This window comes from Candoia aspera, chromosome 4 (genome assembly GCF_035149785.1).
Source record: "Candoia aspera isolate rCanAsp1 chromosome 4, rCanAsp1.hap2, whole genome shotgun sequence".
Classification (NCBI taxonomy): Eukaryota; Metazoa; Chordata; class Lepidosauria; order Squamata; family Boidae; genus Candoia; species Candoia aspera.
This window is the reverse complement of record NC_086156.1, coordinates 53,575,949-53,602,525: the sequence shown is the minus strand read 5'-3', so window position 1 is coordinate 53,602,525 and position 26,577 is coordinate 53,575,949. Positions and strand designations below refer to the sequence as shown.

The window sequence follows — 26,577 nt, the reverse complement described above, 5'->3', positions numbered from 1 at the left end:
CGTCCATAAGAGAATTTCATCTGGCAGGGTCCAGGAAGCGGGCCTTCTCTGTGGTGGCCCCCGCTCTCTGGAATATCTTGCCCCTGGAGGTGAGGCAGGCCCCTTCTCTCCTGACCTTCCGGAAGGCCCTGAAGACCTGGTTTTGCCATCTCACCTGGGGCGGGAAAGGGAATAACCATTCTTGGGGATGGCTCGCACCCTAGAGTCCCTCCGACCAGCCTGGATTTTACATTTCTCTTGGATTTTATTTATTTATTGGGTTTTATTATAATGTTTTATGTGATTTTAATGTTTATGTTTTATGGGGAATTTTATTGTAAACCACCCAGAGTCTCTCTTCTGGGGGAGATGGGCGGTGGCTAAATATGAGTAATAAATAAATAAATAAATAAATAAATGGGTATTTTGAGTCTGAAAATATTTGTTAGGGTTTCTTATGCTGTTTGAAGTGTGAATTCCGTGGCACTGAGACTTCAGGGCATTATGACCTTCTGACAACTAGGGTGTAGTGAGTGTTAATGGAAAATTAAGATTAGGCAGAGGGTCCACAAAGTCAATCTTAATTCCTGTTACCTGCACTTTGTCTAAGAGATTGCTAATCTCAGGTCACTTCCTTCTGCCTTTATTCACAGGCAGACATCTACAGAGTGCCTGATTGTTTCACTTCCTCCTGGGAGGATGAAGTTAACTAGGTGCTAGGCTTTCCCATTTCTATAATGTATTTCCAGAAGAAATGGTAGATAGGGTCCCAGAAGAACTATGGACAGAAGTCTACAACATTGTTCAAGAGGCGGCAACAAAATACATCCCAAAGAAAGAGAAAACCAAGAAGGCAAAATGGCTGACTGCTGAGACACTAGAAGTAGCCCAAGAAAGAAGGAAAGCAAAAGGCAACAGTGATAGGGGGAGATATGCCCAATTAAATGCAAAATTCCAGAGGTTAGCCAGAAGAGATAAGGAATTATTTTTAAACAAGCAATGTGCGGAAGTGGAAGAAGACAATAGAATAGGAAGGACAAGAGACCTCTTCCAGAAAATTAGAAACATCGGAGGTAAATTCCAGGCCAAAATGGGTATGATCAAAAACAAAGATGGCAAGGACCTAACAGAAGAAGAAGAGATCAAGAAAAGGTGGCAAGAATATACGGAGGACCTGTATAGGAAGGATAACAATATCGGGGATAGCTTTGACGGTGTGGTCAGTGAGCTAGAGCCAGACATCCTGAAGAGTGAGGTTGAATGGGCCTTAAGAGGCATTGCTAATAACAAGGCAGCAGGAGATGACGGCACCCCAGCTGAACTGTTCAAAATCTTGCAAGATGATGCTGTCAAGGTAATGCATGCTATATGCCAGCAAATTTGGAAAACACAAGAATGGCCATCAGATTGGAAAAAATCAACTTATATCCCCATACCAAAAAAGGGAAACACTAAAGAATGTTCAAACTATCGAACAGTGGCACTCATTTCACATGCCAGTAAGGTAATGCTCAAGATCCTGCAAGGTAGACTTCAGCAATTCATGGAGCGAGAATTGCCAGATGTACAAGCTGGGTTTAGAAAAGGCAGAGGAACTAGGGACCAAATTGCCAATATCCGCTGGATAATGGAAAAAGCCAGGGAGTTTCAAAAAAACATCTATTTCTGTTTTATCGACTATTCTAAAGCCTTTGACTGTGTGGACCATAACAAATTGTGGCAAGTTCTTAGTGGTATGGGGATACCGAGTCATCTTGTCTGCCTCCTGAAGAATCTGTATAACGACCAAGTAGCAACAGTAAGAACAGACCACGGAGCAACAGACTGGTTTAAGATTGGGAAAGGAGTACGGCAGGAACAATGGTTCGGTTTTCTTCTACTGTCTCCATACAAACGATTGTTTACAAATTAACCATGTGCAGCATATACAGTTCCCAATGAGATCACCTTCAACATTCTGGGAAAATTTGAAACACCCTTCCCTCGAGATCCATCAGGCCCCTAGCCCAATGGCCTTCTGAAAAACTGTAAATACATTTTCCTGCAAGCCTTGGGGTGATGTTAAGGCTGGAGCCCAGGGAAGCTCTACTGTTATGATATGTTTGTATTTGGGGCACTGGGTATGTTCTGTTTTTGTTGGTTTTTATGCTTTTTGTTTTTATTCGTTTTATTACTGTTGTGGGATGGGTAGCTACACAAATCTTTTAAATGAATGAATAAATTAAATAAAGGAAATAGGTAATGAAAAACAGGGGAAAAAAAGAAAATATAAACTTTTATTGACATTTGAATTTGAAAGAATGTATGATAACGTGGGCTAAATTTTTTTATTATACAGTAATATACAGATGGAACAAAGGAAAATACGTGGTTGAAAGGATTGAGATCTATACTGTGTTATAATCTTAAAGAGATTTTTTAATAGAATCATGTACCATTTGGTATATGTCATCAGAGAAATTGTATAAAGGCACCTCAGACTTATGTTGGAAATGTGAACAAGAAGGAACATTTTATCATGTTTGGTGGATGTGTAAAAAAGCTAGAAAATTCTGGATTCAAATATACACACTGATTCAGATAATTTTAAAGATTAATATAAAACTGAGACCAGAGGTTTTTCTTTTGGGATTGATGGACCAACAGTTGGAAAAAAGTCATTTTTGGCACAAGTACTTCATATTTTGTTAAAGTCAAAATTGTTGGTGAGTGCTTTTGTTTTGGGAAGTGGAGAAATAATTTGTTAATAAGTTCTCACATTGCTTTTCTTGTTTTTTCATAGATTTTGGAAGATGCAGATGCAAATGTTGATGAAGTGGAATTTAAAATCCAGACACTTTAATAAAATTGTACCTTGGCTACAATAGGTAAGTCAATTATCTAGTCATAATTGTTTTTCTTAGGATGGTAAATATTATCTGAAAAGTCTATTTTTATTTAATGATTGTGATAACATGTTTGCATTCCTATCAGAGTACTGTTCCAGCCAAAGACTCACAAATCTGTACCAGTTTTATTCACACTGCAAATGAATGGACAATTGACTAGAATTAGGTCTAGATCTAGGCTTCCATAAACTTTGTTTTTGTATATGATAACTGCAGCAATATTATTGTATCCACTGAGATGGAAAGATTTAGCATTACTCACAATGGAGGAATGGTTGGTGAAGATGATGGAAGTTGCTGAGATGGCTACATTGACTTCTTTGATCAGAGAAAAGACAATATCTACATTTTTTGCTGACTGGAAACCCGTTATGGACTTTTTGTGTAAAACAGAAAAAAATGAACTTATGATTTATGGTTTTGATGACTAGACAGAATAGATTATGGAAAGAAGAGAGATGTTGCAACCATAGAGTAAGAGGTAAATTTCTAATTGTACTTACAACTGCTGTAAAGAAGATTGGAAGCCACTCTTTGTGTCTTTTTTCTTTCTTTTCTATTTTTCTTTTACTTTCCCCCCCCCTTCTTGCACTTTTAGCTTTCTCTTTGATTTCTTTTCTTTTTCTTACTTTATATTAGCTTGCCTTCTTCCTTTAATTTAAAAGGAAGTGTGTGTGTGTATGTATGTGTGTGTGTGTGTGTGTGTGTGTATACACATACATACTGTATATATATATACACACACACACACACAGCATATACAGCATATACATATACATATGTATATGTATATACTGTATATGCATACATATACATATACTGTATATACATACATTAATAATAATAATAATAATAATAATAATAAAAAAAATTCCCTCCTCAACCCTGTGGGTGGTATGTGTCTTCCTCAGCCTCGGGTCCTCTACCAGAGGCCTGGGAGTTTGAGGGTTCTGCGCAGGATCTTGGCTGTTCCTAGCACTGCACTCTTCTGGACAGAGAGCTCTGATGTTGTTCCTGGGATCTGTTGGAGCCACTCTCCCAGCCTGGGGGTCACAGCCCCGAATGCCCCTACCACCACTGGGACCACTTTGGCCTTCAAAGTGGCTCGATAGCGTAGTGGTTAGAATGCTGCCTTTGGAGCGGGAGATGGGTTCAAATCACAGCTATACCTACCTTACCAGTAGGGGTCCTTGGGCAAAGACCCCCTAACGCTTCACCAGCCTACCTCAGATATGAGAGTGACACAAACTAAGAGATTCATGCCAGGTTGGGCATTGCCTGATCAACAAAGTCCATGCCAGATTTTGGGAAACCAGGACAATCTGATGATAAGTGGGCTACTGGAACAAACCATACATGTATGAGACAAGAGGACTTGGAACTGATGGAATGCTGCTACAACAGCAGACCTAATGAGAGGGGATATATGAAAAGCATGAGGGAACTATGGATGGACTGAAGACCTGAATCCACGCTAACTGAGAAACAGCTGGCTACCCAACGCTTCAACATAGTGAAGAGGAAGCTGCTCTCACAACTTGAGAGAGATCAACTACACATTATATCCCAGACTCAAGAAGACCCAGAAGAACAACTGGAGGTGCAGCCAGCACCAACGTATACATATATAGTACTGTGCAAAAGTTTTAGGCAGGTGTGAAAAAATGCTGTAAAGTGAGAATGCTTTCAAAAGTATATATTGTAATCGTTTATGTTTATCAATTTACAAAATGCAAAGTGAGCAAACAGAAGAGAAATCTAAATTAAATCAATATTTGGTGTGACTAAATTTGATTTGATTTGGATTTCTCTTCTGTTCACTCACTTTGCATTTTGTAAATTGATAAACATAAACAATTACAATATATACTTTTGAAAGCATTCTCACTTTACAGCATTTTTTCACACCTGCCTAAAACTTTTGCACAGTACTATACATATACATATACATATACATATACATATACATATACATATACATATACATATACATATACATATACATATACATATACATGTATATACATATACATATACATACAATATATATCAGAGAAAAGACAATACCTGTGTTTTTTGCTGACTGGAAACCCCTGATGGACTTTTTGCGTAAAACAGAAAAATATGAACTTATGATTTATGGTTTTGATGATTAGACAGGGTAGATCACAGATTTTATATACAGTATATAACAGCTTTGCAGACTAGTTACTGCATGATAGACTGTAACAGAAGAGAGACAGAGAACAGTGGCATTTTCATTTGTTCATAGTTAGTGACAATGTGGTAAAGCCCAACCATTTTGGAAAATGATTCATATTATAATAAAACAAATCTTAAAACCTTTCCATTTCAACCTGCAGTATTCTTATTGAACCATACAAAACCAGGAATGCCCTCAAAGCATGACAAAACCTGCAGAGACGTACCTTTTGAACTACAGGGAAGAACCCATAGTTTAAAGGGCAAACTGTGGGGGTATGAAATGGAATAAAAAAGTTTATGCTTCAACTCTCAGGCATAAAAAGAAAACGAATGTACCCAAAGAAATAACTTCACAAAAGCAAATTAACTGCTGTGAAGACATGGACTGTGTCATGTTCATCGTTTCAATGTTCTGTATACATCGTAACGTTTCGCATGTCACTTTTCTAACCCGTGTTTGCGGGTTGGAACTTTCCAGCCGTGCCAGGCTGTAATCTGCTTACTGCAACTGTGGAATGTATGTTTGGGTTAGTGACTCTGTTCAAGGTTACTTTCTCAGGCCGATGTGGGTAACGGTTGCTAACACCTGGGAGGGGGTGGTTGCTAGGAGGGAGGAAGGGCGGGGCTGGTTTTGAAGCGAGGGGTTTTAGTTTGTATTTGGCGCGCTTTTGCTCATTCTCAGCTTTCTTCGTATTTGCATACTATTCTTTCAATAAATCAGTTTTCATAAAGAATCCCCTTGTGAGACTGAGTATGTCAGAATAGGCAACCATTACATAAAGCTGAGAATCTAAAACTCTTACCACTAACCTCCTTCCAGTGTTACTGTGAGGAAATAAAGTTAGTGATGACTGAACCTACTTCCCGCTTGGGAGAGAGTGAGGATTCCAGCGTGGGGGAGACAGCTTCCATGAGGCAAAGAAGGGAAAGGACCCTCACCCCTGAATCGGAGGAACTGTCGGAAGCCTCGGATGCCAGCTCAGCCACGGCAAAAGCGGTAAAGTCCAAGGTGGTCAGAAAGGATGAGGGAACCCTGTCCGGAGCGCCCCAGGCACCTGTGAAGGCAAGGTATCCGCTGTCCCCAGATGTGGCCATAATAGAGAGGAGTGATTCGGACAGCTCCGAGGGCAGTGAGAAATCCCAGAGGCTAGAAGCCAGAGTAAAGTCTTTGGAAGACATGATGGAAAGAATGTCATTTGCGAGGGGCAGCCAGGACAGAGGAAGAAGGGAACATCGCTACAGACGGACGTCCCCATCTGTTTCTCCCTCCTCCCCCTCGAGCGTGAGGAGGAAAGACCGGAGGAGGTACTGGGGGGGATCACCACCGCGCAGTCCCAGGCGGGTGTCCCCATCGCCCCCGCGGCGGGCGGAAAATGCAGGGAGGGGACGAAGCAGGGATCGGAAGAAAAGTCCCAAAGTCGGAGTTGCGAGTCCTTCTCCCCCTCGAGAGAGGAGGTCTCCAGAGCCCAAGTGGAGAGCCGGGCGGAAAGAGAGGAAGAGCAGCCCACAAAGAGCCAGGTATAGGGATTTCACTGTCAAATTTGATGGGAATCCTACAAAACTGTCATTCTTCCTGACTAATGCGAAAAGCTATATGGAGGAGTTTGGGAGGCTGTTTCCTTCGGAAAGGGCAAAGATAAACGCTGTAGCTACCCAACTGGAGGGGAGGGCAGCTGATTGGTTTGTCCAATTAGCTGAGATGGATGCCCTGGAGTTGGATGATTTCAGAGACTTTCTATGGGCGCTAAAAATGCACTTTGCTGATCCGCTAGCAAAGGCGAAAGCAAAGGTGGCCCTGCGGGAGTTATTCCAGGGGTCTAAGTCCGTGGCTGATTATGCCCTCGAATTCCAAGCCCTAGCGGCGAAAGTGGACGATTGGTCGCACACTACTCTAATAGAAATGTTCAAAGATGGACTGAGACCTGAGTTACTGAGATGGGCGTTAGGAAGGGCAGACCCAGGGTCTATACGACTGGATACAGCTGGCGGCGAATGTCGAGCAAGCCCAGGCTAAGTTCGCGCAGACCAGGAGGGGCCCGAAGCAGATGGCCATGACAAAGATGGGCAAGGCACCCGGGACCACTGGCAGGGCGGGACAGACGGCCTGGCAGGAGGAAAGAGAGAGCCGGTTTGCAAAAGGGCAATGCCTGCGATGTGGGAAAGAGGGACACCGAGCAGCGACGTGCCCGCAGAAGAAGACTGAAGAGCGCCCGGCAAAGCCGTCAGGAAAATCCCCCTCTGGGCACAGGAAGATGAAGGCAGCGATGGGGGAAACGAAGCCGGAGAGCATTCCTTTCTATGAGGACAAAGGGGACCTCGAGCTGTCTCAGCCGGCGGGAAACGCCAGCCACCTGCCCTAAGAGGCACCACGGGGCAGGTGGTAGAGGAGGGGCGCGATCACGCTTCGGTGAGTGGAAATTTCCCTACGCTGACAGTGAAGGTGAAATTGGGGTCCCGTACACGAACTGTTGAACTGTGGGTGATGATGGATTCAGGGTGTTCGCGGTGTTTAATGCACCCTGACGTGGTGGCTGCCTTGGAGCTTCCCATGTTTCCGTTGAAACGCCCCATGATCTTTACCCAATTGGATGGGTCTACGGCGGGGGGAGAGCCGGCAACTCACTCCACAGGGATGGTGGCATTGCAAATGGGAAGTCACTGGGAAAAGCTGCCTTTTGTGGTGGCGCCTGTGGGGGGTCCGTTTGTCGTTTTGGGGATGCCTTGGTTTGTTCAACAGAACCCGCATATAAACTGGGTGCACAGGACTGTGACTTTTGCAGATGGGTTTTATAAAGCACCGGAGGGGGATGAATTGGACAGTGGGGACGTGGGAAGGGCAGCAGCGGCCGCTCCGCACTGCCCTACCAATCTGTTAGAAGGGTTGCCGGAGCAATACCAGGACTTTGCGGATGTATTTGGTGAAAAGGAAGCGGATCAGCTACCGCCACACCGAAAGACTGACTGTGCCATAGACTTTATCCCTAATGCAAAGTTGCCTAAGCCAAAAATTTATGCTATGACCCAGAAAGAGCTGGAAACGCTAAGGGAGTTTGTGGATAAAAATCTGGCTAGGGGGTTTATAGACCCAGCAAATTCCCCAGTGGGTGCGCCTGTCCTATTCAGACCAAAGAAAGATGGAACTTTGAGATTATGTACGGATTTCCGTGGGCTGAATGCAGTATCAATATTAAATAAATATCCAGTCCCATTAATCAAGGATATGTTATCACACCTGTCAAAGGGGAAAATATTCTCTAAGTTGGATCTGAGGGAGGCATATTTCCGCATTCGCATTAGGAAGGGGGATGAATGGAAAACTGCTTTCAATTGTCCCCTAGGCTCTTTTCAATATAAAGTGTTACCTTTTGGGTTGGCGGGAGCGCCTGGGGTTTTTATGCAATTGATTAATGAGGTCTTGCATGACCATTTATTCAAAGGTGTATTAGTATATTTGGATGATGTATTAATCTATACTGAAACAATGGAAGACCATGTAAAGCTGGTCAGACAAGTGCTCAGCAAACTGAGAAAAGCTGAATTGTACGCTAAATTGCCTAAATGTGCTTTTCATAAATCTCAAATTGACTATTTGGGTTATAGAATTTCGGACAAAGGTATTGAAATGGATCCAGCTAAGATTGAGGCCATTTTGGCATGGGAGGCACCACGTACACAGAGACAACTCCAAAGTTTTCTGGGTTTCGCGAAGTTCTATAGGTTCTTCATACAGGGGTTCGCGGACACTGCCCGCCCCCTCACTGAGTTGCTTAAAACCAAGGGGCAGGGGGACACCCGGAGATCAAAGAATCTGGGGGCATTATTGAAATGGATGCCTGAATGCCAGCTGGCTTTTGACAAGCTTAAGAAGCTGTTCACAGCTGAACCCATTTTGCAGCATCCAGATCCGAACAAACCATTTGTGGTGCAAGTGGATGCCTCTGATTTTTCCATTGGAGCTCTCCTGCTGCAAGCAGATGAATCCGGGTGCCTAAAGCCTTGTGCTTATCTCTCTCGCAAATTCACTGAGACTGAAAGGCGCTGGCACGTTTGGGAAAAAGAGGCTTTTGCTGTTAAAGCTGCTTTAGACACTTGGCGCCATCTGTTGGAGGGAGCTACCCATCCGTTCGAGGTTTGGACTGATCACAAAAACCTCGAAGCACTCAGTGCACCTCGTAAGCTTAACCCAAAGCAAATCAGATGGGCGTAATTCTTCAGCCGTTTTAATTTCAAGTTGAAATTTATTCAGGGAAGAAAAACTTTCTGGCTGATGCGCTGTCCCGCAGACCCCAGGATTCCAGCACTGTGCCGGATGTAATAGGGACTCTCTGGACGGAGCCACAATTGAGTCTGGCAGCGGTCACTCGCAGCCAGACTCGTGCACAGCGCCCAGACACTTCAGGTTCACCCCGTCTGGGACAGTTGCCAGTTCCCTCAGATTTGCAACAGCAGTTCCTTTCCCAGCTGAAATCTGACACTTGGTTACAAGCAAATTTACACAATGTTACTTTTGACAAGGATTTTGCTTGGAAAATTGATCGCCTCTATGTGCCTGAAGTTTTACGCAAAGACATTTTGCTCCGTTGCCATGATGACAAACTGGCGGGGCATTTTGGGTTTGTTAAAACACTTCATTTGGTTAGACGCCAATTTTGGTGGCCCACAACAAGGCGGGATGTTAAGGACTATGTTGCCTCCTGCCCTGTTTGCGCTGCTTCCAAACGGAAGGTGGGTAAGCCTCAAGGTTTGCTCCAACCAGTGGCCAGTCCCTCTCACCCCTGGGAGGAAATCTCTATGGATTTTATCGTGGATCTGCCTCCAAGTCAGAGAAAAACTGTGATTTGGGTTGTCAAAGACTTTTTCTCAAAACAAGCCCATTTCATTCCATGTGCTTCCATTCCCTCAGCACAGCAGCTTGCCCGGCTTTTCTTTGTACACGTGTACAGGCTCCACGGGAGCCCCTCCCGTTTGGTGACCGACAGAGGCACACAATTTACTTCCCAATTTTGGCGGGCTTTTATGAAATTGGTGGGCACTAAACAAGCCCTATCCACTGCGTCGCATCCTGAGACTGACGGAGCCATGGAGGCTCTTAATTCTACGTTGGAATGATATTTACGTGCTTTTGTTAATTATCAGCAGGATAATTGGGTCGATCTTCTCCCCTTTGCTGAAGTCGCCTATAACAATGCAGTGCATCAGAGTACTGGTCAGGTGCCATTTCGCACTGTCTTTGGCCGTGACTTCGTACCCATTCCTGAGCTGCCCCAACCAACATCTCCTCCTTCGTCCCCTGCAGACTGGGCTGCATATCTGGGAGACTCCTGGCCGAAAATAAAGCAAGCTCTTGCTGATGCCCAAGCCACTTATAAACGCTATGCTGACACCAAACGGGCACCTCAACCACCTTTCCAAGTTGGAGATAAAGTCTACCTCTCCACGAAATTTATTAAATCACCCCAACCTTCTAAAAAACTGGCACCAAAGTTCGTGGGCCCTTTTCCTATTGTTGCACAAATTAATCCTGTTACTTTTAAGTTGGACTTGCCTCATAATCTGAAACGTTTGCACCCTGTTTTTCATTGCAGCTTGCTCAAACCCTGCCACCAGTCGGATCGCTGGCATCTGCACCCCTCCCCGCCTGCTCCTATCATGATTGATGGTCAGCAACATTTTGAAGTGCAAGAAATTTTAGATTCTCGACGCCTTCGTTCTACCTTACAATACCTGGTCCGATGGAAGCATTTCCCACATCCTGAGTGGGTTGCTGCTCACCATGTTTGCTCACCTATTTTAGTTACTCGGTTTCATACTGCCTATCCTGATAAGCCTGCTCCTTAGGTTTGCATTTTTGGGGGGGCAATATGTCATGTTCATCGTTTCAATGTTCTGTATACATCGTAACGTTTCGCATGTCACTTTTCTAACCCGTGTTTGCGGGTTGGAAATTTCCAGCCATGCCAGGCTGTAATCTGCTTACTGCAACTGTGGAATGCATGTTTGGGTTATTGCCTCTGTTCAAGGTTACTTTCTCAGGCCGATGTGGGTAACGGTTGCTAACACCTGGGAGGGGGTGGTTGCTAGGAGGGAGGAGGGGCGGGGCTGGTTTTGAAGCGAGGGGTTTTAGTTTGTATTTGGCGCACTTTTGCTCATTCTCAGCTTTCTTCGTATTTGCATACTATTCTTTCAATAAATCAGTTTTCATAAAGAATCCCCTTGTGAGACTGAGTATGTCAGAATAGGCAATCATTACAGACTGTGATATTCAGGGGTTATGAAAGTGTATTATGGAGCTGATGCACTAGATTGTGCAAGCTGGGTGCCATTCTGCATGATGATGACTCTCACAACCACAGAAACACAAATTCCCAGGAAATGACAGGCAGCTGATTGTTTGGAATGGCCATTTGTTCATTAAGAGAAAGTATCTTGAGAACTTGCAGAGATGGCTAAATTAATGTCCTTGATCAGAGAAAAGCCATATCTACATTTATGGCTGACTGGAAACCCCTTTTAGAGCTTTTGCATGAAATTGGAAAAAAATGCGTTTATGACTTGTGGTTTTGACGATCAGAAAAAAAAACATCAGGTAATAAAAAAAGTAAGCTTTTTTTGTAATCATAGAGCAAGAGATACCTTTATAATCATACTTATATTTGCTGCAAACAGACACTTCTTTTTATTTCTTTTTATTCTTTCTTTCTGTACTTTTGGTTTCTTTCTTTCTGTCTTTCTTTCTTTCTTCCTCTTTCTTTCTTTCTTCTCTTTTTTCTGCATTAATTTATGCTAGTTTTTGTGTTCTTTTTAAAACTTTTAATGAAATTTATATATATAAAAAAGAGAAAGTTTCTTGAGCAAGTGGCCAAGAAAGAGCTGAATAAGGAAATCTATAGCCATTCATAGTTGTAAGGCATTTCTATTGCATCTCTAGTTGGGTGGATTGCTTTTTAGCACTTTCCTTCTATGAAGAAGGAAAACAAAATAGTACCCACATGGGAAGGGGGTACACATTCTTCTACACACTATCCTGCTTCAGGGAATTCATGAAACTTGATCCCACATTTCACTGGTTGTAGGTTGAATCTACATTTGCAGCCATCATTCACAAAATATATTTCTTCTGACATGTAAGGCTGTTAGTGGTTTATGGGAACTTTATTAAATGGCATAGAGAAAAATTGCTCTGTATTTATTTAGGCCTGGCATGTTTGCTGGTTTGTTTATTAGATTTATATCCTACTTTTCATTCAAAACAAGCATATACTGTCTATAACTGTACATTTAAAAAACAAAACCTGAAATTTCAGCCAAAACAAAGTTAAGGTAGAAGATTAACTGGTAAGCCTTTCTATGCTTTTCATTTAAGAAAAAAATCAAATTAAACTCATGTTTAATTAGCTTATTAGAAATTGCAAAGTTACATTTCTAAAAAGATGAAGCATTTCCATCTTGAGCAGCTTTTCTCATCCAGCTCTTGTAACTTTTCTATCATCTGAAATTAGAAGATCACGTTGATGTACAATGTTGCCTTTTTGGATATTTTACACATTTTACTGAGGAAAGAACTTGTTTCTATAATATACCAGGCCTTAAAAAATGTGGGTCCTTTCTGGCATTCTCCTGGGTCATTACAAGGGTTCAGTCCAATTCATGGAAACCTGTCATTAAGTTGTCACTTTCTAACTAAGCCAAAAAAACATTTTCGCCCTACTTTGCCTGAAGAAGCTGGTTTAGCCAGGTAGAGTGAAAAGAAAATCCAGGCAAGTCTGACGAAGGTCAAGCTTTGCATGCACAGGAAAAACCAGAGCCCTCACAGGGATGGCATTCTGGATGTTGGAGATGGACAGCTTGCCAAATAAGAGCAGGGGGAAAAGGTAAGCTAATATTTTAACTCTGGACTGGGGCTTAAATACCTAATGCAGAGCTTAGCTTGGTTCCTTTTCAGCAGAACTTTAGCTGCATAATTATGAGTTTAGGATAACAACAACAGTCTTTATTGCAGTCATTAACCAGCACAAGGTGGGTTTGGGATAAACATTTCTCCCAAATTTTTATATGAATATGCAGTATAGTTGAGAAGGTTTCTGGACACAAAACTGTATCATGCCAACCCACTTCTAAGAAGAAGTGTGGGGAGTTTAGGATTGACGCTAATGACTCTTAAATAGTAACATCTTTAAAATTGTTTTAATTATCTGACTGTGTATCATATCAGCAATATTAAAAAAGAGGGTGAGTTTCATAAGGAAAATACATTCTCTCTAAGTACTTATACTTTTACCATCCACCATCAAAAGGGATATCAAGCTATTTCTTCTTATGTATTCAGTTTTCAGAGTAAACAAACCAGGAGCAAATTTCTAACCTTTATCAAGAAATGCCAGCCAGCTCAAAAGGAATTCTTTATATGGAAGGTGTTTTATATAAGTCTTATATTCTAAAGCCACTACATTATTCAAGGGTTTCAATTTAACTTTAATTAAATTGTATCATTTGGAGCAGATTCTTGATATCAAGGTGATGAACAAGGTCAATCCTATTTGAAATTTTAGTGGTTTGTGGTACTGAATCATATTGCTCTATCATATTGCCCTTGTAGTGAGTTGCAATTTTTTAATCTTAGAAATAAAACAGCATTTTTAAAAGAAACATTGATACATTTCGCTTATTAACTGTTTTGGTGTTTCTTACTTTGGAAGGCTAATACGATGGTTTATTGTTGACACTGATTGCTGCTAATTTAAAAATCACCCATGCATTGTTACATGCACATTTATGCATATTGTCTCATGACAACATAACATATTGGAGGAACACACTGATTTACTCGTATTAACCCTTGAGAGTAGAGAATTCTGGTTTCAGATCATATCCTGCTTACAGAAGCTGTTATATGGGACTGTAGAAATGAACTTTCTCCTCCATTTTATTTTTTTATCCATTCAGTTGTGCCTAATTCTCAGAGACTGTTTGGACAAATCCCTTCAGTTTTCTTGGCAAGGTTTTTTCAGAAGTGGTTTGCCACTGCCTCCTTCCTAGGGCTGAGAGAGACTGGCCCAAGGTCACCCAGCTGGCTTTGTGCCTAAGGTGAGACTAGAACTCACAGTCTCCTAGTTTCTAGCCTGATGCTTTGGTTCTCCCTCTTCCATTAGGCTGCTCAAAAAAGTAGACTATTCACATAATTCATTGGCACTGATTACACAAGACATAAGCCAGATCAATAGGGAGTCAGTATGTTCTACAAACACCCTAACCAGATGAACAAATCCAGAGGATTAGTTTTAACTCAAAGTAGCCCTGGAGCTAAACTAATCCTCCTAGTTAACCATGTCATCTGAACAGAAATCAGAGAGTAATCTGCAAGAAAGTAATCTTTCTACTTTTGAGGTAGAGATGACATCTACATTGGCTCCCCTCCCCCACCAATGGTTTCTAGAGGCATTCTCTCTTTTCTTTTTATCTCCACCAGGGCTGCATAGAGGCCTGGAAAAAGGGCAAAAAGATCTGAGGGTTGGTAAACCCGGACTCCATGTAGTGTGGCATCCAGGGGCATCTGCATGGGGAATCAATTACATCAAAATGGCAGTCATGATAAAGTGATTGAAGTCCTGCCTATTTTTATGTGCATGTGATCTGTGCAATTGTGCTAACTCTGCAGGGGCTGGGTGGACTTAGAAAATGACTGCTCCCCAATTGACTGGGTCCTCAGTGATAACCATCTTCACAGCACTACAGTGCTAGACTTAGATTTTGCTGCTTTGCAACTTTGCCTTTGAGCTAAGTTTGAGATCTCTCCATTCTTTTATGTTTTTATCTTTTTCTTCCCAAAGATAAAGCAGGCAACAATTTCTTTCATCTAATGGGTTATAAATCCCTGTTTGAATAATCTCACAGCCTGAGATTTGATCAAATTCTGTTGTGTTTTTAAAGATACACTGGTGTATTAATATAATGGAGAATAAGCATCCAGCAATTTTAGTTAATGCATTTATCAGCATTCTCAGCCTAGTTAAGACTCCAAAAGGAGGTCACCAGGTTTAGGTATTCTGATGTCAACAGTGTCCACAGAAGGGGGGAAGTAATCAGAACAGGCAGGTGGTAGTTGTGGCAGTGCCCTGGAAGCCCCCCCCCCCCCCCCCCGGTAAGTGTGCCAACGTTACATACATATAAAAAGGGCAAATGCCACTGGTTGACCTATCAGCAATTTGGATACAACTTATTTCTTCATAACACACTCTATGAAAACTTATCCAATGAAAGCTAGATGTCTATTGAAACAGGAATCCATTGACTAACTTAATATTCTAAGGATATGCAGAAAGCTGAATGACATTTTTCCATTTATCAAGGACTATCATCATTTGTATTGGAAGCCACGGTGAGAACTGGGGTTGGGCAGCGAATAAATCTAAAAACAAATACCACTACTGTTGATGATTGTGGTTTTACATATCTAAATCACCCTCTTCCAAGAAAGTGCCCTCTAGATATATTAGAATATGGTATAACTTTCTTCATCTCAACAGGCTAGCTAAAATGATGGGTTGTATTCCAGCACAGGGTACAACTTGGGGGAGGCTGGTCAACTAAATAAACAAATGGTCAAAATGGCCTGTGAATTTCAGCCAATGTTAAGCCTTTTTTCTTGCATGCAATTCCAGTAAGAAAAATCGATCAGCCAATTTAAAATATATATTCATTCATAAGTGCATATTGGATGGAAAAAAGAACTAAGCAAAATCTCAGAGGAATACAAATAAAAGCTTAAGATAATAGAAAAATAACCTTCAAGATAATAGTAACATGTTGCCCCCTACATGTTGGTTGGACTTGTTGTTTATATAATCTTAATATTAGTGTTTCAAATTAATAGGAAATTTAATTATGCCAACTAAGTTTTTAATACTTCAGCAAAGGATCGTTACCTTGTCGTGGTGCTGGAGCTTGAGCACCTCAATGATGCCATGAGCTAAACCGTGAAGGGCCACCCAAGACGGGAAGGTCATGACAGAGAGGTCAGACAAAATGCGATCCCTGGGGAAGGTAATGGCAACTCACCCCAGTATTCTTGCCGTGAAAACTAAATGGATCGGTACAACCAGAGATATGTCGGTATACCATCGGAAGATGAGACCCCCAGGTCGGAAGATGGTCAAAATGCTACTGGGGAGGAACAGAGGATGAGTTCAACTAGCCCCAGACGTGATGACGCAGCTAGCTCAAAGCCGAAAGGACGACTAGTGGCCGACGGTGCTGGTGGTGAACGGCGAATCCGATGTTCTAAGGATCAACACACCATTGGAACCTGGAATGTAAGATCTATGAGCCAGGGCAAATTGGATGTGGTTATTGGTGAGATGTCAAGATTAAAGATAGACATTTTGGGCATCAGTGAACTGAAATGGACTGGAATGGGCCACTCCACATCAGATGACCACCAGAACTACTACTGTGGACAAGAGGACCACAGAAGAAATGGAGTAGCCTTCATAATTAATATTAAAGTGGCTAAAGCAGTGCTAGGATACAATCCAAAAAACGACAGAATGATCTCAATTCGAATTCAGGGCAAGCCATCTAACATCACAGTGATCCAAATATACGCCCCAACCACAGATGCTGAAGAAGCTGAAGTAGAGCACTTCTATGAGGATCTGCAGCACCTACTGGACAACAAGCCTAAAAGAGTTGCTATTTTCATCACAGGAGACTGGAATGGTAAGGTGGGCAGTCAATTGACACCTGGAATTACAGGTAAGTATGGCCTGGGAGAACAAAATGAAGCAGGACATAGGCTGACAGAATTCTGCCAAGACAGCTCACTCTGCATAACAAACACTGTCTTCCAACAACCTAAGAGACCGCTTTATACATGGACTTCACCAGATGGACAACACCGAAATCAGATTGACTACATCCTTTGCAGCCAAAGCTAGCGGACATCTATACAGTCGGTAAAAACAAGACCTGGAGCTGACTGTAGTTCCGATCACAAACTTCTTCTTGCACAATTTAGGATCAGACTAAAGAGATTAGGGAAGACCCACAGATCAGCTAGATATGAGCTCACTAATATTCCTAAGGAATATGAAGTGGCGGTGAAGAATAGATTTAAGGGACTCTACTAAGATAGGGTCCCGGAAGAACTATGGACAGAAGTTCGCAACATTGTTCAGGAGGCAGCAACAAAATACATCCCAAAGAAAGAGAAAACCAAGAAGGCAAAATGGCAGTCTGCTGAGACACTAGAAGTAGCCCAAGAAAGAAGGAAAGCAAAAGGCAACAGCGATAGGGGGAGATATGCCCAATTAAATGCAAAATTCCAGAGGTTAGCCAGAAGAGATAAGGAATTATTTTTAAACAAGCAATGTGCGGAAGTGGAAGAAGACAATAGAATAGGAAGGACAAGAGACCTCTTCCAGAAAATTAGAAACATCGGAGGTAAATTCCAGGCCAAAATGGGTATGATCAAAAACAAAGATGGCAAGGACCTAACAGAAGAAGAAGAGATCAAGAAAAGGTGGCAAGAATATACGGAGGACCTGTATAGGAAGGATAACAATATCGGGGATAGCTTTGACAGTGTGGTCAGTGAGCTAGAGCCAGACATCCTGAAGAGTGAGGTTGAATGGGCCTTAAGAACCATTGCTAACAATAAAGCAGCAGGAGATGATGGCATCCCAGCTGAACTGTTCAAAATCTTGTGAGATGATGCTGTCAAAATAATGCATGCTATATGCCAGCAAATTTGGAAAACACAAGAATGGCCATCAGATTGGAAAAAATCAACTTATATCCCCATACCGAAAAAGGGAAACACTAAAGAATGTTCAAACTATCAAACAGTGGCACTCATTTCACATGCAGTAAGGTAATGCTCAAGGTAGACTTCAGCAATTCATGGAGCGAGAATTGCCAGATGTACAAGCTGGGTTTAGAAAAGGCAGAGGAACTAGGGACCAAATTGCCAATATCCACTGGGTAATGGAAAAAGCCAGGGAATTTCAGAAAAACATCTATTTCTGTTCTATCGACTATTCTAAAGCCTTTGACTGTGTGGACCATAACAAATTGTGGCAAGTTCTTAGCGGTATGGGGATACCAAGTCATCTTGTATGCCTCCTGAAGAATCTGTATAACGACCAAGTAGCAACAGTAAGAACAGACCACGGACTGGTTTAAACGGACTGGTTTAAGATTGGGAAAGGAGTATGGCAGGGCTGTATACTCTTACCCTACCTATTCAACTTGTACGCAGAACACATCATGCGACATGCTGGGCTTGAGGAATCCAAGGCTGGAGTTAAAGTCGCTGGAAGAAACATTAACAATCTCAGATATGCAGATGATACCACTTTGATGGCTGAAAGCGAAGAGGAACTGAGGAGCCTTATGATGAAGGTGAAAGAAGAAAGTGCAAAAGCTGGCTTGCAGCTAAACCTCAAAAAAACCAAGATTATGGCAACCAGCTTGATTGATAACTGGCAAATAGAGGGAGGAAATGTAGAAGCAGTGAAAGACTTTGTATTTCTAGGTGCAAAGATTACTGCAGATGCTGACTGCAGTCAGGAAATCAGAAGACATTTAATCCTTGGGAGAAGAGCAATGACAAATCTCGATAAAATAGTTAAGAGCAGAGACATCACACTGACAACAAAGGTCCGCATAGTTAAAGCAATGGTATTCCCTGTAGTAACATATGGCTGCGAGAGCTGGACCATAAGGAAGGCTGAGAGAAGGAAGATCAATGCTTTTGAACTGTGGTGTTGGAGGAAAATTCTAAGAGTGCCTTGGACTGCAAGATCAAACCTGTCCATCCTCCAGGAAATAAAGCCAGACAGCTCACTTGAGGGAATGATATTAAAGGCAAAACTGAAATACTTTGGCCACATAATGAGAAGACAGGACAACCTGGAGAAGATGCTGATGCTAGGGAAAGTGGAAGGCAAAAGGAAGAGGGGCCGACCAAGGGCAAGATGGATGGATGATATTCTAGAGGTGACGGACTTGTCCCTGGGGGAGCTGGGGGTGTTGACAACTGAAAGGAAGCTCTGGCATGGGCTGGTCCCTGAAGACACCAAGAGTCAGAAGCGACTGAACGAATAAAAAACAAGTTTTTAATAACAGTTAACACTAGTGCCGAAAACTAAACATGATTTGAAGAAGTTGGAAAACTTATAGAAGTCAATTGCTTCTAAATCTCAACTTTCTGATATAATAGTTGGACTGTAACTGTTCATCTCCTTACACCGAATTAAGACCCACTCAGCTCAGTGAGAATAAAAGTGTTCCTCTAAGGCTTTAGTATGTTAGGAATAACTTTCAGGGCCATGCAAAATCTCTGTATTTGATTTTGGATCAAGGTACATAAACAGCCTAAATGCAGAGGCTGCTGTCACTCTATCTCCTCTTCAGATTGCATTGATCATGCTATTCACCTTTTCCTAATGAGCAGAACTGACATCCTGCAGTTTTGGCAGACAGGGGGAAAGGATAAGCAACAAGACCATGAAAAGGCATGGGACAAGATGAAATATCAGGAATATTTTCTCTTGGGAATACATTTAAAACATCAAAACTGCAGCCTGATAAACAGAGATAAAGCTAGCAGAGGAGCTTCAGGAAATGTAATTTATCCAATCCTCTATCTGGCGACATGTTTCTATCATATGGTTTGCATTTGGAAGACATCTTGTATTCTTTTGGAAGGACTTTTCATTAGAGCTTGCACATTAAGGACTGCGAGCTAAAATCATCAATTATTTTCATGATCAGTGGGAAAAGTAACACAGTCAATCAGACCAAAAAAGCAGAAAAATCTCCAGATCAATAGGGCTCTAATTATTCTGTGAGATACGCGCATACTTTGGCATAATAATAATTACAATAACAGCTAACCATCTGGAAAAGCAGCTGTCCCTGCTGAATTGAATACAGACTCATAATAAAATCACGGTGTGACTTATTATTGAGAAATCTGACAAGAATCATTCTGAGGATTTTTGTACCTCAGCTTTCGGCCCAGCACAGACACTCATTTCCAATCGTCCAAAGAAGTCAAGCGCCTTGCTCAGGTATATATAACGAATTCACTTTCATTTAATTTTCTGTCTGGAGACATGATAGCTGTACATCTTGAATTATAATTGTTGTTATCCTTCAGAGCCTTTTGAAATAAATGTAATCATCCTTCCACAATGCTGGCATTTTGTAACTATCTTTCTCAGTTGCATTGTTCTAAGCCAATGCCTCTTGGACAGCCCCTGAATAATGTAAGAAGTTAAACCCACGTGAAAAATCAAGAATTCAGAAATGAAATTTAACCTGTCAAATTTTAATTTAGTTGGTTTTTATTCTCTTAATATTCTTCAAGGCAAAGGTGCTTTGTTCCAGTTCATAAAGACTATTCACCTTGGAGGCTATTATCTTCTTGAATTTAATTCCAAGTCAATATTTAAGTTAAAGCAATGGACGGAACCAATTCAAAAGGCCACATCTCTTAGAAGCCTTACAACAGTCAGAATGTAAAATGTTGCCAGGTATCTGCTATATACCACTTGTAAGACTCACACAATGTGCTGACTGGCGACTGAAGGGTTTCAGGCAAAATCTGGTAGATGAGGAATATTGCCCTGGCTTCTGAGTTGCCAACCCAATAGCAGTAATTTTGGGCTATGAGGGTAGTTTGGTCAACCATCCTTTAATTCTTCGAAACGTTCCTTTTGAAAGATTGTTGATTTACCTAGGCTTATTTTATTTATTTGTTAGGTTTATCTTCTGGTTTTTCCCCAAGAGCTCAAGGAAGCTTACATGGGATCTTCCTTCATTTCCTCCCCACAACAGCAACTCTGTGAGGTTGGTTGGGATGAGAGAGACTGACCTTAAGTGTCCTTGCTCCTAGTCTAACACCTGAACTGCTACAGCACATTGGCTTAGAGTCAATAGTCTTAGTAGTTGGCCAACCTCAGAAGCTAACCTGTGTTGAGTTCAGCTATTCTCCAGTGGGAAATCTCTGACTACCAGGGCTGTAGGCTAGTCTGGGAAGTTGAAACAACATCACAGAAACATGCCTGAGTTACTGCCAGGAAATCTAAATGGATATGTCTATGAAACCACCAGGAGTCAAGCTTGACTTGGAAGAGACTTTACCTTTTTAAAGAGGCCATAAACAAACTTCACTCTGGTTCTACAAAAGAGGTCCTGACAAGAATAACTCAGCTTTCAGCCCAGCACAGATGCTCATTTCTAATCATCCAAAGAAGTCTTTTTAAGGGAGAGAGCGAGTTGCAAGCCATAAGTGAAATTGATCTTCTGGTGGAATGTCATGGAAAAGAAGGGGTTATTATGTAGGGGAGGTTTCCTGAAGAGAAATAGAAGTTTTTGAGGGGGGCAGTTGGGCTGTTTGATTTTTTAAAGAAAAGGCTCTGTGTGCATTGTGGTGATATATAAATGCCTGGTTTATTTTGAAGTGGGATAAGGGTTAAAGAATATTTATCTGGATTGTTTTTAAGGTTTGGCTGATTTCATTTATCTTTAATGATTTGAATTAAGTTTAATAAGGTATAAAACTACTGGAAGGTTATGGGTTTATTAAGATTAAGATAATTAAAACTGTATTATTAAGTATAATGGCAGACAATTTATGTGGTTTTTAGTTTGATTTTTATTATAGTAGAGAGAAATGTATAGAATAGTAGTAGGAAGGGAATAATTAAATAGATGTTATCTTTGGGGAGGGGGAAGTTGTTTAGGAGATTTATATGAATTTTTCTTTTTTTTTTCTTTTAATACAAGGGGAGGAAAAACTGTACTTAGTGATTTTTATAATGTGCCAGTGTGGAATGATTTATAGAAATAATGTGGTTTTGGTTTAATATAGAGTAAGGGATTGACTATGGAAAAATTTTGTATATCCTTCTGTTAAAAGTCAGAAGTCATACTTCTTTGTAACTTTGAAAAAATATTTTCTTTTATGCTTTCACTCCTTTTTAGTTTTTTTTCTTTGTAGTTTTTTGTTTTTCTGTATTTTTATCTTTGCTTGAAACTTAATAAAATTCAGTTAAAAATCTTATATATATAAAAAAGAATATAGGCAATTCCAAGCTTTTGGAATTTTTATAAAATTAGGGTGTTCAAGTCCGATAAATTCAGAATTTCCAAAAATCGAAGAAGTCCTTCAGGTATTGCTCCAAGGGCTCCAATCACAATTGGTATAACAGTGGATTTCTTTTTCCATGTGTTCAACTTTGATCTGCAGGTCCCAGTTTTGTAATTTTTTCCAATCGCTCTTCCTCAATCCTAGAATCACCCGGTTTAGCAACATCAATGAACTGGATTTTCTTCTTTCAGTGACTGTTACATCAGGCATGTTACGAATGCTCATTTTTCAAAACTTTCTCAACTTCATGGTCCCAGTGGTTCTTGCTACATTCAAATCCAAACCTCTGGCAAAGTTTCCAATGAATAATTCTGGCAACTCGGTCATGATGTTGGTTGTAGCCAGTTTGTGTAATTTTACTGCAGCCACTGATCAAATGGTCAATTGTTTCATCCTTTTCATCATCATCATCATCATCATCATCAGTATTATTATTATTATTATTATTATTATTATTATTATTATCCTTTCAAGCCAATGTTGACTCCTGCTGACTGCCTGAACTAGTCCCTGCAATTTTCTTGGCAAGATTTTGGAAGTGATTTGCCATTGCCTTCTTCAAAGGGCTTAGAGTGACTGGCCCAAGGTCACCTAGTTGGTTTTGTGCCTAAGTCAGGACTAAAACTCAGTCTCTAGGTTACAGCCTGGTGCCTTAAGCATTACACCAAATTGGCTGTGTGTGTGTGTGTGTGTGTAGGATGTAGATAATATTGAACTAGATGAACCCCAGCCACTGATGTCCCGCAAGAACAATTCTTTATGTTTATGAATTTTTATGAACAATAAAAAAAATAGCTTCATGTTATCTGCATTCCTGGGGGCAGTGTAAAGAAGATCAACTTCCTTAAGAGGAAGGTGTAAAATTCTGTGATTTCTGTAATAATTGTTCAGATCTAAATATACTAACAGGCAAGACGGAAGTGAGGAAACCTGCCACAGGCAGTCTCAGGAATCCAACGTCTAAAACTGTTTGTTAACCACTAACTTTTGAGCTTATCTAGCCAACTTCAAAATTTCTTTCTTCATGATCAGATTCCAAGCTACCTTCTTTATCCCAGAAGCTTGACCCATATTGTTGGTGGCAAACACCTGAGCAGTGTAGCTGCATGACAGAATCTACTCCTCACAAAATTCTGTGTGTATGAATGTGATCTTCCAATACCCTCTTTTACCAAAGGAATACATCTAGGTTTGTCAACTGGCCAGGAAGAAAACGTGGCTTGTTCTTGTACTATGTGACATGTAGAAATCAACTGGTAAAACTTTTTATGACATTGACATAATTATCACCAATGGATAATTTATTATTAAAAGAGACAATGAAAGGAACCAATGAAAAAGCTGACATTCTAAGTAAGGGACTGGTTGATCAGCATTTCTACCTTGCTAGGCCTTCTTTGAATTTTTAGATTGTACTTTCTTTCTTTCCCCATCTAATGTGAAAATTATTGTTTTCATTGGAAACAGCTTTCCCTTCAAGCACAATAAGAGTTTATCTCTGCTGTATCTATGGTGTGTTACCAAAGACTTCTGGAACTTGTAGTTTAATCAGAATGTTCACTTGGGACCAAAGAATGATCAATCAGGCAATTAACATGTACACTAGATCCACAACACTTACAACTAAACTTACATAAAATATCTGCAGTTCAAATGATATATTGAATGAATTAGAGGCATCTGTGAGTATTTAGTGCCCTCCAAATCCAATGATCAGGAATTCTGGAAATTGTAGTCAAGCATTTTTGGAAGGTAAAAACCACCACAACTGCCCTGTAAGCTATCTCTGTTTTAGGGAATATATTTTCCTAGCTTGTTTGGCTTTTTGACTATGATTAGGCTGACCATATTTCCTTGAGACAAAAACAGGACATTGGGATGGCAAAACGAGGCAGGGCAGGGTGACAGGCTGGATCGGCAGGCAGGAACTTCTCCGGTTTTCTCAGGCTGGGAATCTTCGGATTCCTTCATTTGCGAGACGCAAGGCTGGGTTGGAGAGTCTAGAGAATGGTTGTCCCTGACAAGCCGTTCCTCCTCTGGCCGTGCTTTTACGTTCTTTTCTTCCCACCCTTTCAAGGCAGGAGCCAATTGGCTCGCCCTTTGATTACCGCCTATCAGCTGATCCTGTTTTTTTCTTTTTAGGTTTCCCGCTGGGTTGAGCTCTGCAGCTTTTTTCCCACCATTTCTGCTGAGCTTCCCCTCCTTCCACTCAAAGTCAGACTGCATTCTGACAGGTTCACAGGAACTTTCCAATTTTTAAGTGAGGTTTTTAAGAAAACAGGACAAAATGGACATTTATATTAAAATGACGGGACGGTCTGGAAATGTTAAAAAAATGGGACTGTTCTGTTCAAAACGGGATGTATGGTCAGCCTAACTATGATCCATTATATTGGATTTATTTGTTAGGAACATAAAAGAGGCATTTGGCACAAAGTGGGTTCGGATTTTCCACTGTCCCCACTTCTCCAGGCAACATATCTTTTTAAAAAAATATATTGAAACTGCTAATTGTGACTGTTCTCTATGTTTACTCTTGAATACTACTGTAGTTCTGAGTGCTGGTGGTATTTTTTTCTCCTTTAGTGTGTATCTTCAAGCAGATACAAATAGGAATGTAGTACTTACATACAGTATCTGGTACAAATAAGAGATGAAGCAGTTGATGTAAATGATGAAGACCATCATTTGTTGGAGAAAGGAATGGATCTCCCTCTTTCCAACTGTAAATTCTCTAGATGGTGATGGGCAGCAGGGACTCTTAAGATTATATGGAGCAAACATGTAGAAAAACAGCATTCCTAAACTCTTTGTCAAATCCGTAGCTACAGGGGGAAAATAAACACCATAAAACTCTGGAAATGCCAAAAATGATAAAATAAGAAATGTCACGTCAGTCACCCATTTAGGAAAAAAGTGAGTAATCCAGAGCTTTGGCCATAATATGCTGACTATAATGCTTACGTTATGCAAAACAAAATCAGGCCATAATGACTGAAACCTGTTGGAAACCATTGAAGCAAAAGACAGACCAGATAAACAGTGGTGGATAAGGTAAGAGAGCACAAGCAGACCATCTGGCACATACCTGGAGGGGGTTTGAGGATGTGAGAGGCGAGGGAAGACCATGTCCTGGAGACTGGTTGGGTTTTGGAGGGGAGCTTGAAGTTTGCTGAGCTGGAGGAGGCTGGTTCTGATTCTGAGGCTGTGGCTGTGGCTGCTGTGGTGGCGGAGGTGGAGGTGGAGGGGGCTGTTGCTGTTGAGGCAGTTGTGGCTGTGGTGGTTGCTGCTGGGGTTGACTGGCTTGCCCCTGTGCTTGCTGGCTAGCTTGGCTCTGCTGCTGCTGCTGCTGGAGCTGCTGAAGATGCTGGAGCTGCTGAAGCTGGGAATTCAGGGATGAGGTAGCTACAAGTGAAAAAAAGATCAAGCTGGAGTTACAAAGGTTTCTTCACAGGGTTATAAACAACAGTATTAGGCTTTGGAGCACTGTTAGAAGAACAAGAAGACATAGAAGTTGGACCTCTCTGCTTAGCCCCATAAGCATAGATACATTTTTATAAAACAAAAAATGAATAGAATGTAACAACTTGCACCATAAATACACTCTGCTCCTCCTATGCTTAGACCTGGTTCACAAATATCCTAGGCCACAATGTGATTTGTATGAAACTTGTTTAATATGTTGTATGAACCTAGCCACTATGGTCTTTTTTTTCAATAAATTATAGTTAAACAACATTTTAGATATCTAGAGAAAGAGTTGGAATGTAGACAGTGTTTCCAAGTGTCAACAACTCCAGAAATAGACCTCAGTTCCCAGAATTCCTGATCAAGGATGGCCACTTCCAAGAATTCTGGGAGTAAAATATGAAGTGGTCAAGGTCAGGAAACACCAAAGTAAACTGTGGAAGAAAGAAAGATGGATTCTGGATGAGAGCAGAATCAAGAAAATGGGACTGCAGAGAGGCAATAGATCACACTTCTCCAACATGATACCTTTAGATGTGTTGGACTTCAATTCCCAGAAGTCCTAGTCAGCACAACCAATCGTTTTGCTAGGAGTTGAATCTATCCAACTTATCTAAAAAGAATAGGCCAAAGAAGGCTGCTGCAGACTACAGGACATGTCTGCAGAACTAGTGACTAAATGTTACCTCACATTCATACTTTGATGTGGGTTAGGCTCTGTTACTCAGCTGGACTTCAAAACAAAACAAAAGTTGGGAATAGAAAGGAAATAAACCCTCTGAAAAACAAAAATTCATGGTTGATGGGATATATTTCGTTTGATATAAGGCATGAAACCTTTCTGAAAGGGGTGAGTAACTGAGTTCATATGTCAACTAAAAT

General features: G+C 41.1%; 1 protein-coding gene across 2 annotated transcripts in view; it reads right to left on the bottom strand.

Annotated features, from left to right (window-relative positions):
• The window catches only part of POU6F2 (POU class 6 homeobox 2), a 393,997-nt gene that overhangs the window by 85,214 nt on the left and 282,206 nt on the right, over positions 1–26,577 (bottom strand). For both annotated transcript variants that reach the window (XM_063304155.1, XM_063304156.1), the window contains one exon: positions 25,316–25,632. In XM_063304155.1, the coding sequence (XP_063160225.1) occupies positions 25,316–25,632 (317 nt within the window). The remainder of the gene's footprint in view (positions 1–25,315; positions 25,633–26,577) is intronic.